The following is a 19,458-nucleotide window of genomic DNA, read 5'->3' on the forward strand; positions in this document are numbered from 1 at the left end:
GAACTTTCTGTGTCTGGGAACCAAGAGTCTCCCCCAGATGCTCCATCCACACTGACCGCCATAGGGCGTCATTAAGCAGTATCCATTCTTATCTAAATTCTAACTTATCTCTCATTAAAATGCTATACTATCTGGTTGACTAAATTGAATAAAGCTACATTTCTCTTTAAGGATGTTGTAACAAAATATTGTGAGAGTTGGAATGCTGTTCAAATTTCCCTCCTAATGTTACAATAGAAAATGCCCAAACTCTATTTCCAAACTGCAGTGAAAGTGGCACCGCTTCATTCATTGCAATACTTATGAATCCAACTGCACATTTCAGTTGGAGTCAATGAGTTTCTTACTTTTCCAAAAATCTTCACCCTCACCAAATATGTAATTTAATAATTTTCAAATTCATCTTCATCAATGAAACAACATAATGAATAAATGATTTAGAAATATTTAAATTTATTTATTATTAACAAATGGACAACAATTCACACATAATTACTTGATTTAAATGCAAATATAAACCCATATTACATACTGGCTTCCTACAACACCAATAGCATTAGCTTGTAATCTTTACGACCAATGACCTAATACCATTAGATACCGCTGCATTAGGAAAATTCTTCATAAAACTTTGTCCTGCTTCACTCAGTCTTGCAAATTGTGGGTCTAAAGGTAAGCACCCAAGAAAAGGTACGTTGGCTAGTTGGGCAAGTGATTCGCCACCTCCTGTAGAGAATATGTTGGTGCATTCCTGTGGAAGTTCATAAAATAATTATTTCTACAACGAGACATGACTATTCTTTCATAATGACAGCCAATATACAGGTTTATTCAATTTTAGCATAATTACCAGGAAAAAGAATCACAAGAAAAGTAATTTTGATAAAAACTAACATTTCTCAGTCCTCTTACAATACTATATGGACAATATGAACTTAACAAACACAACAAGACTAAAAAGTTGCCATCCAGAAGAGAATTTCGGTTTTGAATAGCTCTATTCCACGGCTCTTTCTGTATAAATGGTATTATATTCCTTCACAGCATTTGTCAGGTTCTCAGCACTCAATTGTGCCAACCCGATGCTTATCCTGCATGCCAATTGGCAAAGGCAGGCAAGTGCACCAAGGTTAAGGTATGATGATCATCCAACCCACCTTGGCCTGGGCCCAGCATTGCCTAACGTCAGCAATCTTAAGGGTATTGGTGTGTCAATGTGGCTACGCCCTTGCCCTATATTAGGTTGCATTAAATATACTATGAGGCCATCATTACAGACAAAAGCTTTCAGTCCATTCAGTCAAGCTATATCAGCACCAGCAACAAAAGCACAGTAGATATGCATTTACTTTGATGTGCAGAAAATAATCAGACACCCAAGCCTAACGCAAGTACATACATATAAAGAACTTCAGGCAACTTCAAACATATTTAGTTTTCAATGATTACTTTGCATAACATATATCTCATGTTGGACAAACAAGTTGATATGGGTAATAGGTTCAATATTTATTCCCAGTGACTCATTATTATTATTATTATTAAGAAATAATGACCAAACCTGCCTGTAGCCATTGGGAAATCTACTCAAATAACAACAAACAACTGATTTCCTCAATGAGATTTTTCATACATATCCAAGGTTATACATAAATTTAAAAATGTAAGTGAAGCCTTTAATTATCTTTGCAAGTCAATATTCTGTAGAATATACAAATAAAATATATAAAATCTCAGCTTTCTCATTGGTTGCAAAATCTGTTAAGAAAGATTTTCATCAGCGGAAGATACGGAGCTTCCAAATAGCTAGCGCATGGCTATATTCCAAAGAAATTTATTACAGCCCAGTTAATGATGACCAGCTGAATAGCAACCACTATTAATTATTCAGACTCCTCATCCAGAACAGCAGCCATGGTCTTGAAATGACAATGCCAAAATCAATACCCCAGAACTGATACAGATGAACTATAGCATAACAATATAGTAGAAATGTCAGCAGTAATTTTTTTCATTGTTTGTGACCGTGGAAAACCATTTAACTCAAAGCCAATACTAGCATGTGTGTCATCACACATCTACCCAAGCGAAAAAAGAGGAACAAGGGGGGGTGTCTTTAAGAGTACCCATTATTTCCCATTTTTAATCAATTGTTTGCCATTACTGGCTGCCTACATTTATTAATAACTAGCTGACTAGTCCAAGTTCATACTACCTATTAATAAAGGAAGTTTAGTTACACCATTTATAAATCAAGAGCAGAAATAATGATTTTTTATAATTTTTCACTTATTATAATAACAATAAGAAAAAAATTCAATAAAACTAGAAAAATAAGTACATACTACAATGACTTGTTAAGAAGGCATTTTCTTTATTCAATCTACATAGGGTAGACTGGGGAACATATAGGCAGATTTTTATCAATGAATATTTTAACTTTGGAAATTTTAGACATTGTGGTCTTATGAAGAAGTCAATAAAGGCATAATTATATGCATTCAGTTGTGAGCCTATTCGTGTTTTTAACAGAAAAATAATGTTTTTAGGTCCAAGTCTGTTGCATAAACTTGCCCTCTTATCAGGGCAAGTTTACACAATGTTAGACCTCTCCTTGACTGACACTCAAAATCTTGGGAGAATAGCTCTTAGAGAGCAGTAACATCAACCGTTTGCTGGAAGAACTTATAAATTGAGTCGGAAATCGCTGTGAAAATAAAAATTTGTGAAGTAACTTATCAAAAGGTGTAACAGATGCACCCATATTTTGAGTGACGGAGCTAAAGAAAAAATTGTGCAGCATTTTTCTTTATCCTATAGTGCGGTGTTGCTGATGTATGCTAGTTTTTTTCAACAAATATCAAAATTTCCACTTTCAATGCTAAAAACTTACGTGGCATTTTTCAGCTAAATTTACATGACAAGTATGGCGCTCGGAGATGAGTAAGTATGTATTCACTTGTAGTGTTAACCTTATGATGCTTACGAGAGATGGTCGGATCGGATACCCCGGATCCCGGATATGTGCATAGCAATGGTGGATCTATGGGGGGAGCTACGAAGGCAATAGCCTCCTCCATGGGTATCCAATTTATACGAGAATAGAATGATCATTTTTTTCCGAACCCCACTACTGCTGGAATATTTAATCCCACTTATCTGAATCCCACAAATCTAATGGAAATAATTGAAAGTCCAGTGCAGCCTACCATTAAAATGCAAATATCCAGGTGCTTATGTGTCATTTTTATTTTTTTAAAGATCACGGAAAACATCGAAAAAGTGTAAAACTCATGCACAGATAAACCGCAGCCGGAGAATCGGGAGTCTGCTGTATATGTCTACAGTGCTAACCTTGATTGCCCCATCCATGATGAAGTGTGGGTTGACAAGCATAAGGGTTTGTCTGAACAGGGGAAGTGTTTTCCAAGGGTTTGTGTGAGTTTAAAAAAAAGAGATTGACTACACCAGTAAGGTAAAGAATGATATTCATATATTGATGGACTGTGAAAGGACGTGAAATAGGATTGTGTAACAGAACCATATGATTATTCATATGAAATATCATGAAGTATGTACATAAACATATGATTTCTTGGTATATGGGAAGGAAAAAATAATATGCTCAAGAAAACATTGGGAAAGTGGTTGGACAACCAAGCAACTCGTTAAATGACCATTTACAATGAGAGAAAGAATGCTGATAAAATTAATTGCAAGATTTATGTAAAAAAAATTTTAAAGAATTTAAAATGATACTTTTTGAACGTTTGATTCATAGTTAAAGAAAAAAAGGAAAAATGCAACATTTGTGTTAAAGAAAAAAAGTTTAGACTGATATTAAACCATTGCCCATCGACGGAAGTGTTAGAAATTAAATTTACAATGTGTGTGCCGGGCATTGGTTGTTGCTAGGTACAATTTATTTATTTAAAAACTATGAAAGATGTATTGATTGTTGTTTGACATTGAGTAGCCATCTTAAGAGAATAAAGAGCGCACTTATTTAGACACTGAGACATATTTTTAAGAAGTTTTCTCCTAGCTCACCATTATACTGTTTGATAATGAATGTAACCCCATAAAATATCAACTAAGAAAGATAAATGCACCAAGTTTTTCCATCACTGTAACAGTACCTAAACATATATTTACATGAGAAAAATTTAAATCGATCGCACATCCCCTACAACATTTAGCTTAAGTAAATGGCTTAAATAAAGAAAAAAGATTGATTTATTGAGTTTCAAGTGTAAAATCACCACTATAAATAAAGAAGACAGTGAACTTACAGAACAGTTAGGGCAAATGTAGCTGCTCATATTTTCCACTATTCCCAAGATGGGTATTCCAGTTTTTTTACAAAATGTCAATTCTTTACGCACATCTTCAATTGAAACAGCTTGAGGTGTAGTCACAATAAGAGCTCCATCACAATTTAGAGACCTATAAAGAAATACAGAAGACCATTTTTCAATTGGATACACGAAGAAAAATTACTGTGCATCTTGTGTCCCATAAGTTAGTTCAAACACAATTGTTACGAGTACTCGTAATCGTACTGTGGATCTCCAGAATCTGCTGTAAAAGTAAGGTTTGTCTGGGACTTTGGGATTTGATTCTGGAGCTTTGACGATTAAGAGAGATAAGATCAGATCCATGTCAGTTAGGGTCAAGAACTAGGTTTCATGGAATTTGAACAGTGAAATGCGGTATGGAAGGAAATTCAATAATTATACATCAATGAGGGAATCCACTTTAAAGAAAACATAAGGCAAAGGGTGTAGCCATGGAATTCGACTCAGGGGACCATGGGACCACCCACCCTCCATTGGCTACCTCCACTTCAAGAGGGACTGATTCTCCACCACAGAAGATTTTCATTTTTTAACCTTCACAGAACTGAAATCTCCCCCAATTTATGATGACTAAGGCCCAGTTTCACCAACACGGATAATATTCTCTATTATCTCAGTTTTCAAAAACTCGGTTAAAATCATTATCTCAGAAATGTGAGGGCCGTGTTTCGCCAACGACGTTTTATCCTAGTTTTCAAAAACCGAGATAATCAGAATAAATTATTTGGCTTGTACGTTTTTCATAACTCTGACGTGAGAAAAACAAATGACGGTAAGCAACCGTATGACATGGAATCAGCTTTAATAAGCCGGTAAGTGTACAATCAAACACAGAGTGATAAAATGAACAGCAACAGTATTAATATAGACAATGAGAGTTCGAAAAGCTCAAATATTAAGTTTTCGTGTAAGGATTTATTAATTTGCCTTACGAAATACCACGCACGGGTAGTAAAAAATAAATAAAAAACAAATAGGGGAACCGCGTTTAGCAAGAGCAAGGAATGCGAGAATATTGCGGTAAAAAAACTTGTAAGCACCTTTGTTTAATGCATCGTTATTTAAAAATGAAAATTTTTAATTCACCGAGACTCCCACATTTAAACAAACACAGTTCTTGGTTATTTTGTGCTACAATAATTAATTACGTCTCACATTGGTAAAATTGCGATTTCGAAGATAACGATGCTGTTACATAGGTATTAATTCAGGAAGAGGACAGAGATAAAAGGTTTTTGTACATACATGTAAGAAAATTCAAAGAAAGGCTTATGACATTTATGAATACGAACATATTTTGGCAAGAGTTGTCGGAAATATTGGCTCAAGGGGAGCATAGGCATGGGAAAGCTCAAGTTTAAGAGAAAGAAACGTGAAATTTCTTTGACAAGGGGAGATCACGTACCCCATTATGATGATAAAAAATTTTCCTCATGTCTATGCTTGCTACAATTAAAATTATTCATATACTTGTCGCCGTATGATCACAACGAAGACGAAAAAAAAAGCTATGCTAAAGTTGCCACGGCGAAGGATCGAACCCTGGTTCCCTGGGTGAGGGTCGACGACGGTACCACTACACCACCTACCCGAGATATAATGCCGCGCTATTTTATCATTATAAATCATTATTGAATAAGGCTTGTTAAAAGTACCGCATGAAAATTAATTAATTACAGCCAAACAAAGGCCCATTCATTAGAATCACCACCAGTTTATAGATGTGTTCGCCATTCCGAATGCTATAAAATATACGGCATTGGAAACCTCCACTTCCCCTTGTTAGTAAAATTCGTCTTCTTCAATGAGAGCGAGAACTGCCTTTGCAGTTTCATATGCCATTTTGGGATGAGTAAATAAATGTACTTCACCATATATATTAAAATAATCTGCACGCTCATTTATCCATAATGAACGTGGTCTCCGAATAGAATGTCGATATTCTTCATCGCTGTCATTCGTATTTTCCGAGAGCTGATGAAGCTGCATGCGCGCCATGCCATCTGCCCTCAGATTAACTCGGATAATAAGCTTTGAACTGCGGAATATCGTCAGTAAAAGTATAAACCGAGATAACAGCCCAAAACCGAGTTAATGCATCTGGTGAAACACGATTGTTGTAATATCTCGGTTTTTGAGAATATTATCCGAGTTAATTCAATTATCCTCGTTGGTGAAACTGGCCCTTAGTAGTTAAATACTGAATTTTTTAATATTTTGGTTCTGTAAAATTTTTCTGCAGTGCCCGAGAGCCTTCTGGAGGTGCTAGTAATACAGAACTTCCACTGACTATATTTTCTTGAAAATTAACAATATCCAATAAATCTAATGCAAAATTGAGTGTGTTATTATCTAGCAGTTAATTGCTATTTTACCTCACATTCTCCATTACTGTTATGTGCTCATCTGATGTTCCAGGAGGGGTGTCAATGATCAGATAGTCGATATCTTGCCAGTAAACATCAGTGAGAAATTGTTTGATCATAGCTGAAAAATATATTAAGAAAAAATATATTTACTTTCCCCATTGAAAACAAAAACTTATATCAAACGAAGAGAAATAAGGTATGAGGGGGGACCCAAAATTAACTGGATGAAATTTAAAAAAAATTCAGAATTTACTTTTCAGGATTACAAATGTCAGACACCTTCGAATAATCTCCATCAACACTCATACACTAGTTCGAACGTTTTTTCCACAGGGCGAAACACCTTCGGTACTCGCATTGCAGTGCCACCTTCGAATCTATTTTCACCTCCGGAATGTGATCAAAACGGTTTCCCTTTCATCACCATTTTCATCTGGGGGAACAAAAAGAAATCACAAGGTGCAAGATCTGGTGAGTAGGGGGAGTGAGGAACCGGTGTGATACGATATATGATTTTTTGCCAAAAATGGTTTGATCAGGAGTCAACAAGCAGGGGATGAATTTTGCAGCAATCAACCTCATTTGCAAATCTTCAGAGCTAAAATGCACTGTACAATACTCTATGAAAGACCAGATTGTTCAGCGAGTTCATCAATATTACGCCTCCTAACCTTGTACACATGGGCAAAATTTTTTTCCATGTTTTCATCATTTCTGCACGTGGAAGACTGGCCTGGGCTTTAATGTCTTCGATAGACATGTTGCCATGTTTGAATCACAAATACCACTTGTACACTTAAGTTCTTTTCAGGCCTGTTCGTTGTAAGCTGCAGACAACATCTTCACATTACAAAGAGCTTTTTTAAAATTTAATTTTACCCATTCTTTGATTTTTTTAATGCCTGAAAGGTAGATTTTAATTTCAGAGGTGTAGAAAAAAATTCATTACATTCAAAATACGATTTTTAAACCTAATGATACAGACATTTGCAGGATATTTGTCACAGATGGCGCAGTCAGGGAAATTTTCCAATCAGTAACGTTATTACTGATCTTTTACTTTACATTACTGACAGTTCCTATACTTTTACCAGTCTCCATTTTGATAACCCAGCAGATCGAATGACCCAATACAAAACTGACCCAGGAGCTGCAATTTTTGAGATATTTTTCTCTCTAGTATATAAATCCCAATGCTGCTATTTGTTGAGATTGGCAACTTCCTAAGATAAAATATTTTTTCTGCAGATGCCAACGCCGTTTCAAAATATATATTCCTAGCAATGATGTTGCGTGCAATGATGCGTTTGACTGATGCCGAAAACATTTATCTGTTTAACGCATATTTGTAAGCAGGAAAAGACACAAATGGGACAGGTTTGCCAGACTAACACAAAAAGCTATCAATACCACCCCAGTCAGTTCTTCGTCTTGTAACGTTTCAATTAATTTCACTTCTTTTTCACGTTACTTTCAAACATTTTATTTCACTTTAAAATAATACAAACTCGGGAGCAGGGAAACACCCGTCCGCCATAACTATCACAATCCGAGTCCTCTCTTTACTTCCTCTTGCGCCGTCAACAATCCCAACAATTACCTCACTCCACCTCTGCTGCTTATTATTGCTTGTATTACGTCACACCAAAAACCAAAACAAACCACTCAAAAATAGGTGTTACATTTGCCCCATTGGAAAAGAAAATGGAATGACATGCAATTTTCTTTTTCAAAGCCTTCAAAAACAAAGTATTATGGGTTACAGGCGCGGCCCCAACGCCTTCAGTTTTGAACTTCCCCCTTTCCATCACACAAACACAGTTCACTCCACTTCACATACCGGCATTTCATTATTCCATCTGTCACACTTCTCTTACTTATCACTCCCCTTCTCCGTTCACTTTACTCATTCATTCATCACTGTCATCATTCATTCCAAGCATATAAATACCAACCATGCACTTAATAAACAATCAACAAACACTCCTGCAATCACCCATATCAAATTATTACACATGTATTTACCCTCACTTTTCTCCTGTCACATCACCCTTCCACCGTCTCTCCAGGGTGTAACCACTCTCGCCACCTATCTAATTGCCCCATTTTAAATTTTACTCTCCTCCTTTTCTCCTTCCTCCTTCTTCTCTTCACCCGACCTTCGTCCCTTCTTACGTTACCTTCACGTATCCTAAATATTCTCGCGATCCTCTCAGAGTCACCTTCTCCCGCCGATCCAAGCTCGGTTATGTGACTGCTTCCTTCCGCCATCATGGAATTGACAAGGTGCTGTCGCTCCGGTTGGCGCGCCTCCGCTACATTGTTTAGTGCAGGCCGCTGATCAGCTGATCTCTCGCCCGGCCGGTGAAAGTATCCATCGCCGAGAAAGTCATTGTCTCGTCGTCCCTCTCTCTGCTGGCTCGACGCCTGCCACTCCTGCTGCTGCGACTTCCTCGAGTCCCATCCGTGCTGCTGGTTGTGCTGGAACGCGCCTCCCGACGTCCTCCACGCACTCTCCTCACAGGGTCCTGATGTATGCCTCCCATCGAACGTCGGTACCTTCAACTGTACCGCGGATGTCATTGTGACGCCGGGTCCCGTGCCCCTCTCACACACGATGCGTTGGACCGTCTCCTCATCCAGCCCAGCTGCCTTAGAGGTGGATTCTTGTCCTATCTCGTCCGCCATCTTCCCGGGCACTTCCTCCACTTGTTTTTCCTTTCTCCCCTTACATTCTCGCCGAAACGCAGCTAGCCCTTCGTTGATGCTTTTCATTGTCTCCTCCAACTTTTTGTCTCTTTCTTCTTGTTTGCTATCTCGCCTCTCCAGTTCTTCTTTCCATTTTCTATCTCGACTCTCCCGTTCTGCTTCCCATTTTCTATCTCGACTCTCCCGTTCTTCTTCCCATTTTCTATTTCGACTCTTCTGTTCTTCTAGCATCTGTCTTAGTAGCACCCGTAGGTCACTGTATCCTTGGTCCTGCGTCTCCATCTCAAACTCATGTGTCTCTATATCTACCCCTTCTTTTATCAAAAGCGGTTTTAAACGTTCCTGCAGCTCAAATTTCGCCCCTTGGGTCGTCGATCCCCGATCCCTCAACAAACTTTGTAAATCCACCTTTTTCAGTTCGTAAAATTTTTTCACTCCCGCCATCTTGAATTCCCGCTCTCTACGACGCGACTCGTTTCTCAGGCGTTCCGTGGTCTCGATCCTCTCGAGTAGTCTTGCCCTACACGTTGCGGCGCCAAAATGTAACATTTCAATTAATTTCACTTCTTTTTCACGTTACTTTCAAACATTTTATTTCACTTTAAAATAATACAAACTCGGGAGCAGGGAAACACCCGTCCGCCATAACTATCACAATCCGAGTCCTCTCTTTACTTCCTCTTGCGCCGTCAACAATCCCAACAATTACCTCACTCCACCTCTGCTGCTTATTATTGCTTGTATTACGTCACACCAAAAACCAAAACAAACCACTCAAAAATAGGTGTTACAGTCTCTCTGAGACAATCATGGGGTCTCACAGAAATATCGGATAATTGGTTCGCATCTATTAAACTGGTAGTAAAATTAAAATAAAAAGGGCTGAAGTATGTCGTTACAATCATAAAAAATAAAAGGGGTATACCATGTGATTTGGTGCCATCCAAGGGGCACATACTGGGCTCTTCTCTATACGGATTCTCGGCCAACGTGACTGTAATATCCCATGTCCCCAAAATAAATAAGTCAGTTTGCTTCGTTTCATTAATGCTTTACAGGTTAGTTGATGATCTAGAGTCGAGGAAACCAGATGTAATTAATTATAAAATGCAACTAGGGTGGCGTAGATACTCTATAGACAAAATGTGCTATAGCTACACATTCAGCCAAAGGACAAGGAGGTTGCCAATGCCAGTATTTTTCATAACATTAGATATTTCCTGTGTCAACTCTTTTGTGCGTCAGCAATCTGCAGAAGATAAGACACGAAAGATATGACACAATTTAATTTCATTTAATTGATAGCTGCAGATCTTATTAGAGGCCATATGGGAAGGAGAATTTCAAATCTTAGACTCTCAAGATGGGCAGGATTGGGTGACTTCTCCGTCTACCTTTAGAATAAGCTGAAGAGTTGAAAGTTTTGAGAAGCGAAAAACATGTAGATTGTGCCCGCCATACAAAAAAAATGGAAAACCTCTTGCATAAAGCGTGTGTGTGTGCTTCTGTGAAAAAATGTTATTTTGATCGCTTGCAGAATGCATCAAGAAAAGGAATAAGTGGGATAAATTTCATGCTTACTTATTATTTAGCCTTCCAACATTAACATTTAAGGCCTTATTTTTAAATCTGGCAAAATATTAATGCTTAAATACGATAATAATAACTCGAGTGTTTTTGACATCAGTTTTATGATCATATTCAAATAACGATATTTACTAAAAATTGTTTAATATTGAGAACGCGTAAAATTAAATATAGGTTTTAGAATAGTTAAGCAGTTAAAGAAACATTTAACTAAGCAATAAAAATGTTGTTGCAAAATTGTATGAATTTTTGATTTATTGCGGTCTCTCAGACCGCACGTCACTGGTAGTGTAACAAGAACTGGTTGAGGGTTAAAAAAGACCAAGTGGAAGCCCATGCGATGCCTCTCCAAGTGACATCACTGGGACCTAGTTTCTACATGAGTAGATAGGAGTTTTACATCGTCTGAGGTTACCAATACATACTTGAGGCACAGAGCTCAGGGAAACATGTCTTAATAATCAACTATTAAAACTGGCTAAGGTCGGAAAGTTTTCTTCGTTTGATTAGGTATTAATAATCCGTATTTAAGCCAAGCGCTACCAGCTAGCAGGGTACTCAGCAACCTGCTAGCAGCCTGCGTCGTATCAGCGCTCAAGCCTCGCTCCAAGGTCACCATCAAAAGGCGGCAGGGGGAGCCAGAAATACGTTACATGGGGTTTTTTCCCATTATTCCTACTTAGCTGTCACGTTTTCGCGTGCTTGAAAATTTTCACTTTTTTCATTTAATCTCGAAAAATAGATATCGTCATTTAAAAATCTAAAAGCATGAAACACGTACTCCAGGAGCAATAATCTTTCGATTCAGGCAATAAAAAAATAATAGGAAACCAACCTATTGATAATTTTTTTTCTGGAAGGAGTAAAAGCAAAATTTACCAACAGTATAATTTTGGGAGCTTGGTTATGGAAAGAAGTTTATAAGGAAGCAATGCAATGTCCGAACTTAATTGAAAGATATGGTATGGTAATACTTACCCTCAAACCCGCTGCAACCATGCTTCAAAGGCTGCCAAAATTAAAGAGGCAGCTCCACACCACGGTTGATTGGGAAAATCAATATTTTAAGGGAAACCTGGCCCGTCAAAAAAAGTTATGGAACTAACTCAAAGCAATGCCTAAAATTTTGAGACCTCTTGGACAACCCTTGACCCTCACCTCATGACTATTAATGGGAAGAGGAGATGAAAATGTAAATATTCCCAATTTTATACAAATGTGTAAAGTCTCTCGGGTCCGCCGGAGGTCGCAGAGGGAACGCGAGGAAGGGAATTAAGGAATTAATAACCAATTCCCGGTCCTTTCCATAACTCCTCTTTATTCGAGTTAAGATACAACCATTCCACAAGGCGTCTACAAACCAACTCCACACGTCGTGTCTCCTTCCCACCGACGCCGTCAGCCAGCTTGCAGTTCCCACCGCTCTTCTCACCGGATGCAGGGAGAGGTGGGAGGAAGGCATTAGGTATCTGCTTGCTCTACAGGTAAGTATGGTGGGAATGCAAGTCAGCGTGAGACTCACACCATTCCCCCCTCCAAAAGAAAAATTGAACATAGTGAAATTTTTCTAACTGTCAGCCGACCACTTGCATTCCCACACCACATAGAGATTTATACCACTTAACATTAACAGCTCCATAAAAATTGCAAACAATCGATTATACTGAAAAGTCAAAATAAAAAATAAGACATTGGTCACCACCGATAGGAGAATAGGATAAAATGTCGAAAAAACAAGACAGGAATACAACACCACAATGAACCCAAAACCCAATATAACGCTATGAAGAAAATCACAATCCCACACTATATTGATTATGGTAACCCCTTCAAAGTCAGCACAAGTCATTTAGAAAGAGATTTGAACAATTTGCGTGCTTCGTAGTAAACCCAATAACCCCCCTTGAATCAACACAAACACTGTACTTATCATACAATCAACTGGGCAAAGATGATACCATTACCAACTCAAAATTCCAGAACATACAAAATCACTGTTCGAATCATGAAAAGACATAACGCAATCACCAATTTTAAATATTTTTCTCAACCAGTACTCCATCATCCAAATGGAAAACACTCTGTCCCGTCGCACTTACATAGATGCTACATTCGTAGACTTACATACACTCAAAAACACTCAACGCCCCTCGGGCAAACACTCGGCCAACACCATAATGGCCTCATCACTCACTTTTTAACATGGCCGTGGCCTCAAATTATATGGGCAAACGGCTAGCGTCGTACTTTCACAGTTACTCTCGCTGCTTTGCTCATCATATGCACCGGGACACACTTGGGGGGAATTTGCACTGAGGGATGGGAGAGCTTCAGGGGGCATGGTGGTCGAAGGAGTCTCCGCTGCTGTCTGCGTTATCTTCGCGCGGTCCGCGCTATCTTCAAAATGGGGTGGGGACAGGGAGGAAGGCAAGGTCATAACGGGCAAGGTCGCCGCCGACGTGTCAACAATCTCCACGGGGTCTTCCTTGTCTTTATCAGCAACTCGCCGCCTACTTCGCAGCGGGTACGGCGAACGCTGAGGTAACGGCTGCTCTGCTCGGAGTGGGCGTGGTCGGTCGGCTTTCCATTCGTCTGCGCGCTCGTCCTCCGAATGATCGGAAACCGCCGACCAAGATGCCTCGCTCTCCAAATCGGAAACGGCATCAATTTTCGAAGAAGGGACAGGGAGGGAAACTGTTACTATTTCTTTCTTCCTCGTTGTTGCATTTGGAGTGGAAGAAGGGGAGGTGGAAACGATTTCTGGAGACGTTGATGCTTCCTCAACTCCTTTCCCACTCGCCATCAGTAATCTCGGACGCCCACGCCTTTTCTCGCCCCTGATTGCGTCTGCGAATTCATGTTCCTTATTTCTCACACCCCTATGTGCTTTAACGCGGTCTTTATGCACCACGATAGTCCTAAAACGTAGCTGCAAACGTAGATTAGAGTCATTGAGCACCTCAAGGATTTTATAAGGCCCCGAAAACGGTTTGTGGAACTTGCGGATTCTGCCGGGCTTTATACAGGGGTCGTTTAGGTAAACGTATTGACCCGGCTGGTAGTTCACATCCCTGCTCCTCTTGTTGTATTGCCTTGCCTGCGACTCAAGGGCCCTCTCACTGTTCCCCAAACATTCTTTCCAAATCTGCTTGAGTTGATCACTCAGTTCGTCCACATATGAATCTCTCGTACTAGTCTCTACGGTCTCTAAGCAATGGAAGGGCGTCTTCATTTCGCGACCGAAAATCACCTTGAACGGAGTCACTCGCGTGCTACTATGATAGGATGAATTATATCCGGCCACCGAAAACGCTAACAACATATCCCAGCTATTGTCTCTTCCATTAACATAGTGGCTTAGCATTTGCGAGATGGTTCGATGCACTCTCTCACACCTTCCGTTACAGCTGGGCCGAAAGGGTGATGTACGTAATTTAGATACCCCTAGAAATTTACACAAATTCTGGAACAAAGCCGACTCAAAGTTAGGGCCCTGATCCGACAGTATATAATCAGGAACACCGAATTTCAAAATCCACCGCCTAAGTAGAGCGTCGGCCACCACTTCCGCTGTCTGTGAGGGAATGGCCACCATCTCTAAATATCGTGAAAAATGATCGAGAATGGTAAGTATAAACCGGTTGCCGTTCGAGGTGCGCGGCAGGGGCCCAACAATATCTATGCTGATGAAGGAAAATGGGGAGGTACTTACTGGAAGTTTCTTCAAGGGTGCCCTCGTCTTGCCGTAAGGGCTACGTTGATTACAAGGAACACAGCTAGCAATCATCTCTCTCACATCTTTATCAAGGGAGGGCCACCAGTACATCTGTCGTATTCGTCTAATAGTCGGCTTTACTCCTAGGTGTCCTGACAGAGCGTGGTCGTGATGTTGGCGGAACACAGTTTCCCGTCGGCTCACAGGAACCACCACCTTTAATCCCTCACTTGTCGATCGGAACAGCAGTCCATTTTTCTCTTCAAAACTCTCGCACGACTTCCACTCCTGGCATTCCATATCCTCGGCTTGGTACTTCTTCCAATCTTCATCATCCATTACCTCCATCACTCGTATCTTTCGGCTTAACCCGTCGGCGTTAAGGTGGAGTTTTCCTGGCTTGTGAATAACCTCATACTCATATTCGGCTAATTTCAGCGCCCATCTGGTTAATCTACTACTGGGATCGCGAAGACTAAAAAGCCATCGGAGGGCGGCGTGATCCGTGATTATTTTGAATGGGCGACCCCACACATAAGGGCGAAAATACTGAACCGCGAATACGACCGCGCACAGCTCCTTCTCCGTGGTCGTGTAGTTTATTTCCGCTGCTTGAAGTTGCCGCGATGCATACGCGATGGGATGCTCCTCGCCGTCTATCTCTTGCGACAACACCGCGCCCACCGCAAAGTTGCTGGCGTCAGTGGAGATAACGAATGGCCTTGCGAAGTCAGGATAGGCGAGCACCGGAGTGCTTACCAAGGCCGCCTTCAAGGATTCCATCGCCGCGTCACAGTCAGGTGTCCATATGAATTTAGTTCCCTTCTTGAGGAGCCGCGTTAGCGGTCTTGCGACCACAGCGTAATTATTTATGAAGCGCCTATAATAATTGGCGAGTCCCAAAAACGATTGCACTTCCTTGGTATTACTTGGTGAAGGAAAATTCATAACCGCGTTTATTTTCTCAGGGTCCGGACGAACACCCTCCCGGTCGATCACATGTCCCAAATACCTTACCCTTTCTCTAGCAAAGTGACACTTTTCAATTTTTAACGACAAACCTGACTCTTGCAGCCGATCGAACACGCTTCTCAGCCTTTCAACATGCTCATCCATGGAGGAACTAAATACAATGACGTCATCCAAATAGACGAGACACTGTGTGGGCTTTAGTCCTCTCAAAACGCCGTCCATCATGCGTTGAAACGTGCTAGGGGCGTTGCGTAATCCGAAAGGCATGCGGTTGTATTCAAAATGTCCGCCCTCTACATTAAAGGCAGTCTTCTCTCTGGAGTCAGGATGCATAGGGATCTGATAATAACCACTCGTTAGATCTAACGTGGAAAAGTAACGGCTCCTCCCTAAATAGTCTAACGTTTCTGTTATATTTGGCAGGGGATACACGTCTGGGGTAGTCACTGCATTAAGGCCACGGAAGTCAACACAAAATCTATAAGATGGGGTGCCGTCAGCTGATTTTTTTGGCACAATGACGACTGGTGAAGCCCAGGGGCTACTGCTAGGGACAATTATCCCGGCCCGTAACTGCTCGTCCACAAGGGTTTGAATCACTTCCTTCTGGTGATATGGCACTCTATAGGGGCGGCGATAAATGGGTGGAGAGTTGCCCGTGGGGATTCTGTGAGAGGTAATTGTTGTGGCCGGAGGTATTTTTCCTTCAGTGAATAAACTCTGGTACTCCTTCAACAGGGGTAGCAACGCCTTCCTTTCCGGTTCATCCAGATCCGCTAACTTCTCCCGGAAATCTATCTTTCGCTCTTCGGTAGTCGTTGCTCGGACGTGCCTTATGCCTGTGAAGTTACCTTTAAAAATTTTCTCCACTTCATGGAGAGTTGCCACTTTTGTTCCCCGTCTCAAAACAACCTCATCCAGTCCGAAATTCCCTACTTTTACCATAACCTCCCGTCCTCTCTCAAACTTACACACACCCCGCGCTACAGCACAACTGTGTGCGTCCGTTATCACCTCTGGCTCTGTAATGTATTCTCCTTCAAGAGGGGCGTCATCTGACAGTCTGCAACACACTAATTTTTCGCTCCTGGGCGGAATCACTGTCTCATCAGTTAATTTAATGGGAACTTCAACGTCCACTCCAACGACCCTTGCACTCTTTTTTTTCCTCTCCTCGCATCCTTCAGGCGCGCTGCACTTGCCTCTCAACGAAACGTAAACGTCACCCAATTTCATCGTCTTTTTACTCACATCAATTAGTCCACCGTATTTTTCCAAGAAATCTAACCCTAAAAGCCCCTGATATTCTCCCACCGAATCTACCACTATCATATCTATACTATAAGAACACTTTCCCAGCACTAATTTCACCGTTTCTACACCATGGTTATACACAGTCTCCCCCGAAATGCCCTTTATACGATATGGGGATCTTCTAATTCGTTCACCCCCCGTTCACACCACGCGCTACCAAGGAAACTTGGGCACCGGTATCCACCAAAAATCTGCAGTCTTTTCCCACGACGCTAACTGCCACCACTAAATCCTCTGTCCGCTTAGCGGCCTCTAACCGTGGAAGGAACAGGGTTACAGGGGTCCGGCCTGGGTGGCGCCTCCGGACCCGCCGCCATTTAAAGGCTTCTCTGAGGGTTTCCGCTGGCACTGATAAGCGATATGGCCAGAAGCTCCGCAAGCATAACACCTCCGGCGGGGGCACCTTCGCGCGAGATGGTCTGGAGAGTCGCACTCATAGCACCTCCGCCCCGCCTCCGCTGGGGAACGGAAAACACGGCGGACCGGCGAGGGGGCTCGCGGACTGCGATCAGCTTCGCGGATCCGAATAGCCGTCTCAAGGGCCGCGTCGAACGACGCCGGCACGGCCAAGCGGCACAGACGACCGAGCTCACCGGGAAGACCACGAAGGAATGCGTCCAGGGCCCTTTGGTCGGCTTCATGCTTGATCGCGGCAGCCATGTCGGCGTGGGTCGGAAGTTCATACGTGTGAGAGTTAATCGATCTCACCCGGTCCGCGAAGGACTCTAAGTCCTCTCCCTGCCCTAGTCTCACCGATCCTAACTGCTCGCGATAGAATCGAGCCGTTAATTTCGGGCGATATCGATCAAGGAGGTACTTCTTAAAAACTGAAAAATCAGCCGCCTGGTAGCACTCCTCCTTGATACGACAGAACTCTGCTGCGTCACCGCCCAAACGCACTCTCGCTGCCTTCAGGGTCTCTTCGCTGGTCCAGCCACTCAATTCTGCCACGCTTTCCACTCGCTCGATGAAAGCTACAACACTCTCCCCGGGGCGGCCAGTGAATACATCGATGCCGCTGATGAGCGAGAATTTGTTTCCCCGCGACGGAGCAGAGCTCTGAGTCGCGCTGCAGAGTCGTTCCTTTAGCTCCTCGTTTTCCTTAGCCAGAATGCTGATCTTCTCCCCGAAGTCATCAATGACACTCTGCAGCGGCATTTCATGCCCCCCAAAACTCACGCGACTCGCCATTCTTGCTGCTTCCTCGCGATATCTACGATCTCCGGTTTGATCGCGCTTCTGACACCACTGTAAAGTCTCTCGGGTCCGCCGGAGGTCGCAGAGGGAACGCGAGGAAGGGAATTAAGGAATTAATAACCAATTCCCGGTCCTTTCCATAACTCCTCTTTATTCGAGTTAAGATACAACCATTCCACAAGGCGTCTACAAACCAACTCCACACGTCGTGTCTCCTTCCCACCGACGCCGTCAGCCAGCTTGCAGTTCCCACCGCTCTTCTCACCGGATGCAGGGAGAGGTGGGAGGAAGGCATTAGGTATCTGCTTGCTCTACAGGTAAGTATGGTGGGAATGCAAGTCAGCGTGAGACTCACAAATGTGAATTTTATTTCAGTTGTAGTCTATAGGCCAAAATGAAAATATGAATCAGCTACTCAGTCACTTCCCCACAAACAATCCCAAACCGGTTCAAAAGTGAAGGTCCTGTTACACTAATTCAGTAGAGATTATTTTTGCAAAACTGATAAGAAACTATTGATACATCAAGTCCATCTTTTGTCAATTTCATTTCTAAAAGAAATATTCCAACAAACTGCACCATTACAAACCTCTGGTTTTTTGGTCCTGTGAACTTCGAAATAAAGAGTCTACTGTACTGAGTTTTAACTTCTCTTCAGAATCATTTATCACATAATATGATCAAAATTTTTTAGAGCACACTTTTCAAGTAATAAAACTGATTTCCTGACAGAGCAATAATTATGGCACTCTGTTTGCTCGACATTGTAATCCTATAGTTCAAAAGTGTTCGTAATCATCATTTAATCATACCTTACCAGTCTTTTTTGGTCCTCTCCACACAACCCCATCATTTCTATTTTTCAAGAGGAAACCAATTGACATAACGGCAAGCTTCTGCTCTGGATCAGCATATACAGGAACCCATCTGCAAATTTAATGGATGCATCACTAAAAATCATACACACATCAACAATTACATTTTAAGAGGTAAATATAAGTCAAAATATTTAAAGAGTTGCACGAAAAAAGTCAGCAGATATGGGTATAATACTGAATGGGTACAAATGATACAGTGGAACCTCGATCTATCATTTTTCAAGGGGATGGATGAAAAAAAAATGAATGCGGGAAAACGATCAATCTGGGATTGGTTAGCTAGGTTGGCTGTATCCCACGAAACACTGTTTTTTATGCACGTAATTATGATATTCATCAAAGGATTCAAACAAGATTTG

The 19,458-nt window shown here is 41.4% G+C and overlaps 1 protein-coding gene across 1 annotated transcript in view; it reads right to left on the reverse strand.

The window, feature by feature from the left end:
- Positions 1-433: 433 nt before the first annotated feature.
- Positions 434-19,458, reverse strand: part of LOC124160443 (cytosolic Fe-S cluster assembly factor NUBP2 homolog) — a 29,837-nt gene continuing 10,812 nt past the window's right edge. The window contains exons 3-6 of the mRNA XM_046536299.1: positions 19,039-19,148; positions 6,734-6,845; positions 4,293-4,446; positions 434-751 (exon numbers count right to left, since the gene is read on the reverse strand). Coding sequence (XP_046392255.1) covers positions 557-751; positions 4,293-4,446; positions 6,734-6,845; positions 19,039-19,148 — 571 coding nt within the window. The 3' untranslated portion in view covers positions 434-556. The remainder of the gene's footprint in view (positions 752-4,292; positions 4,447-6,733; positions 6,846-19,038; positions 19,149-19,458) is intronic.

The sequence above is a fragment of the Ischnura elegans genome, chromosome 1 (genome assembly GCF_921293095.1).
Source record: "Ischnura elegans chromosome 1, ioIscEleg1.1, whole genome shotgun sequence".
NCBI classification, from domain to species: domain Eukaryota; kingdom Metazoa; phylum Arthropoda; class Insecta; order Odonata; family Coenagrionidae; genus Ischnura; species Ischnura elegans.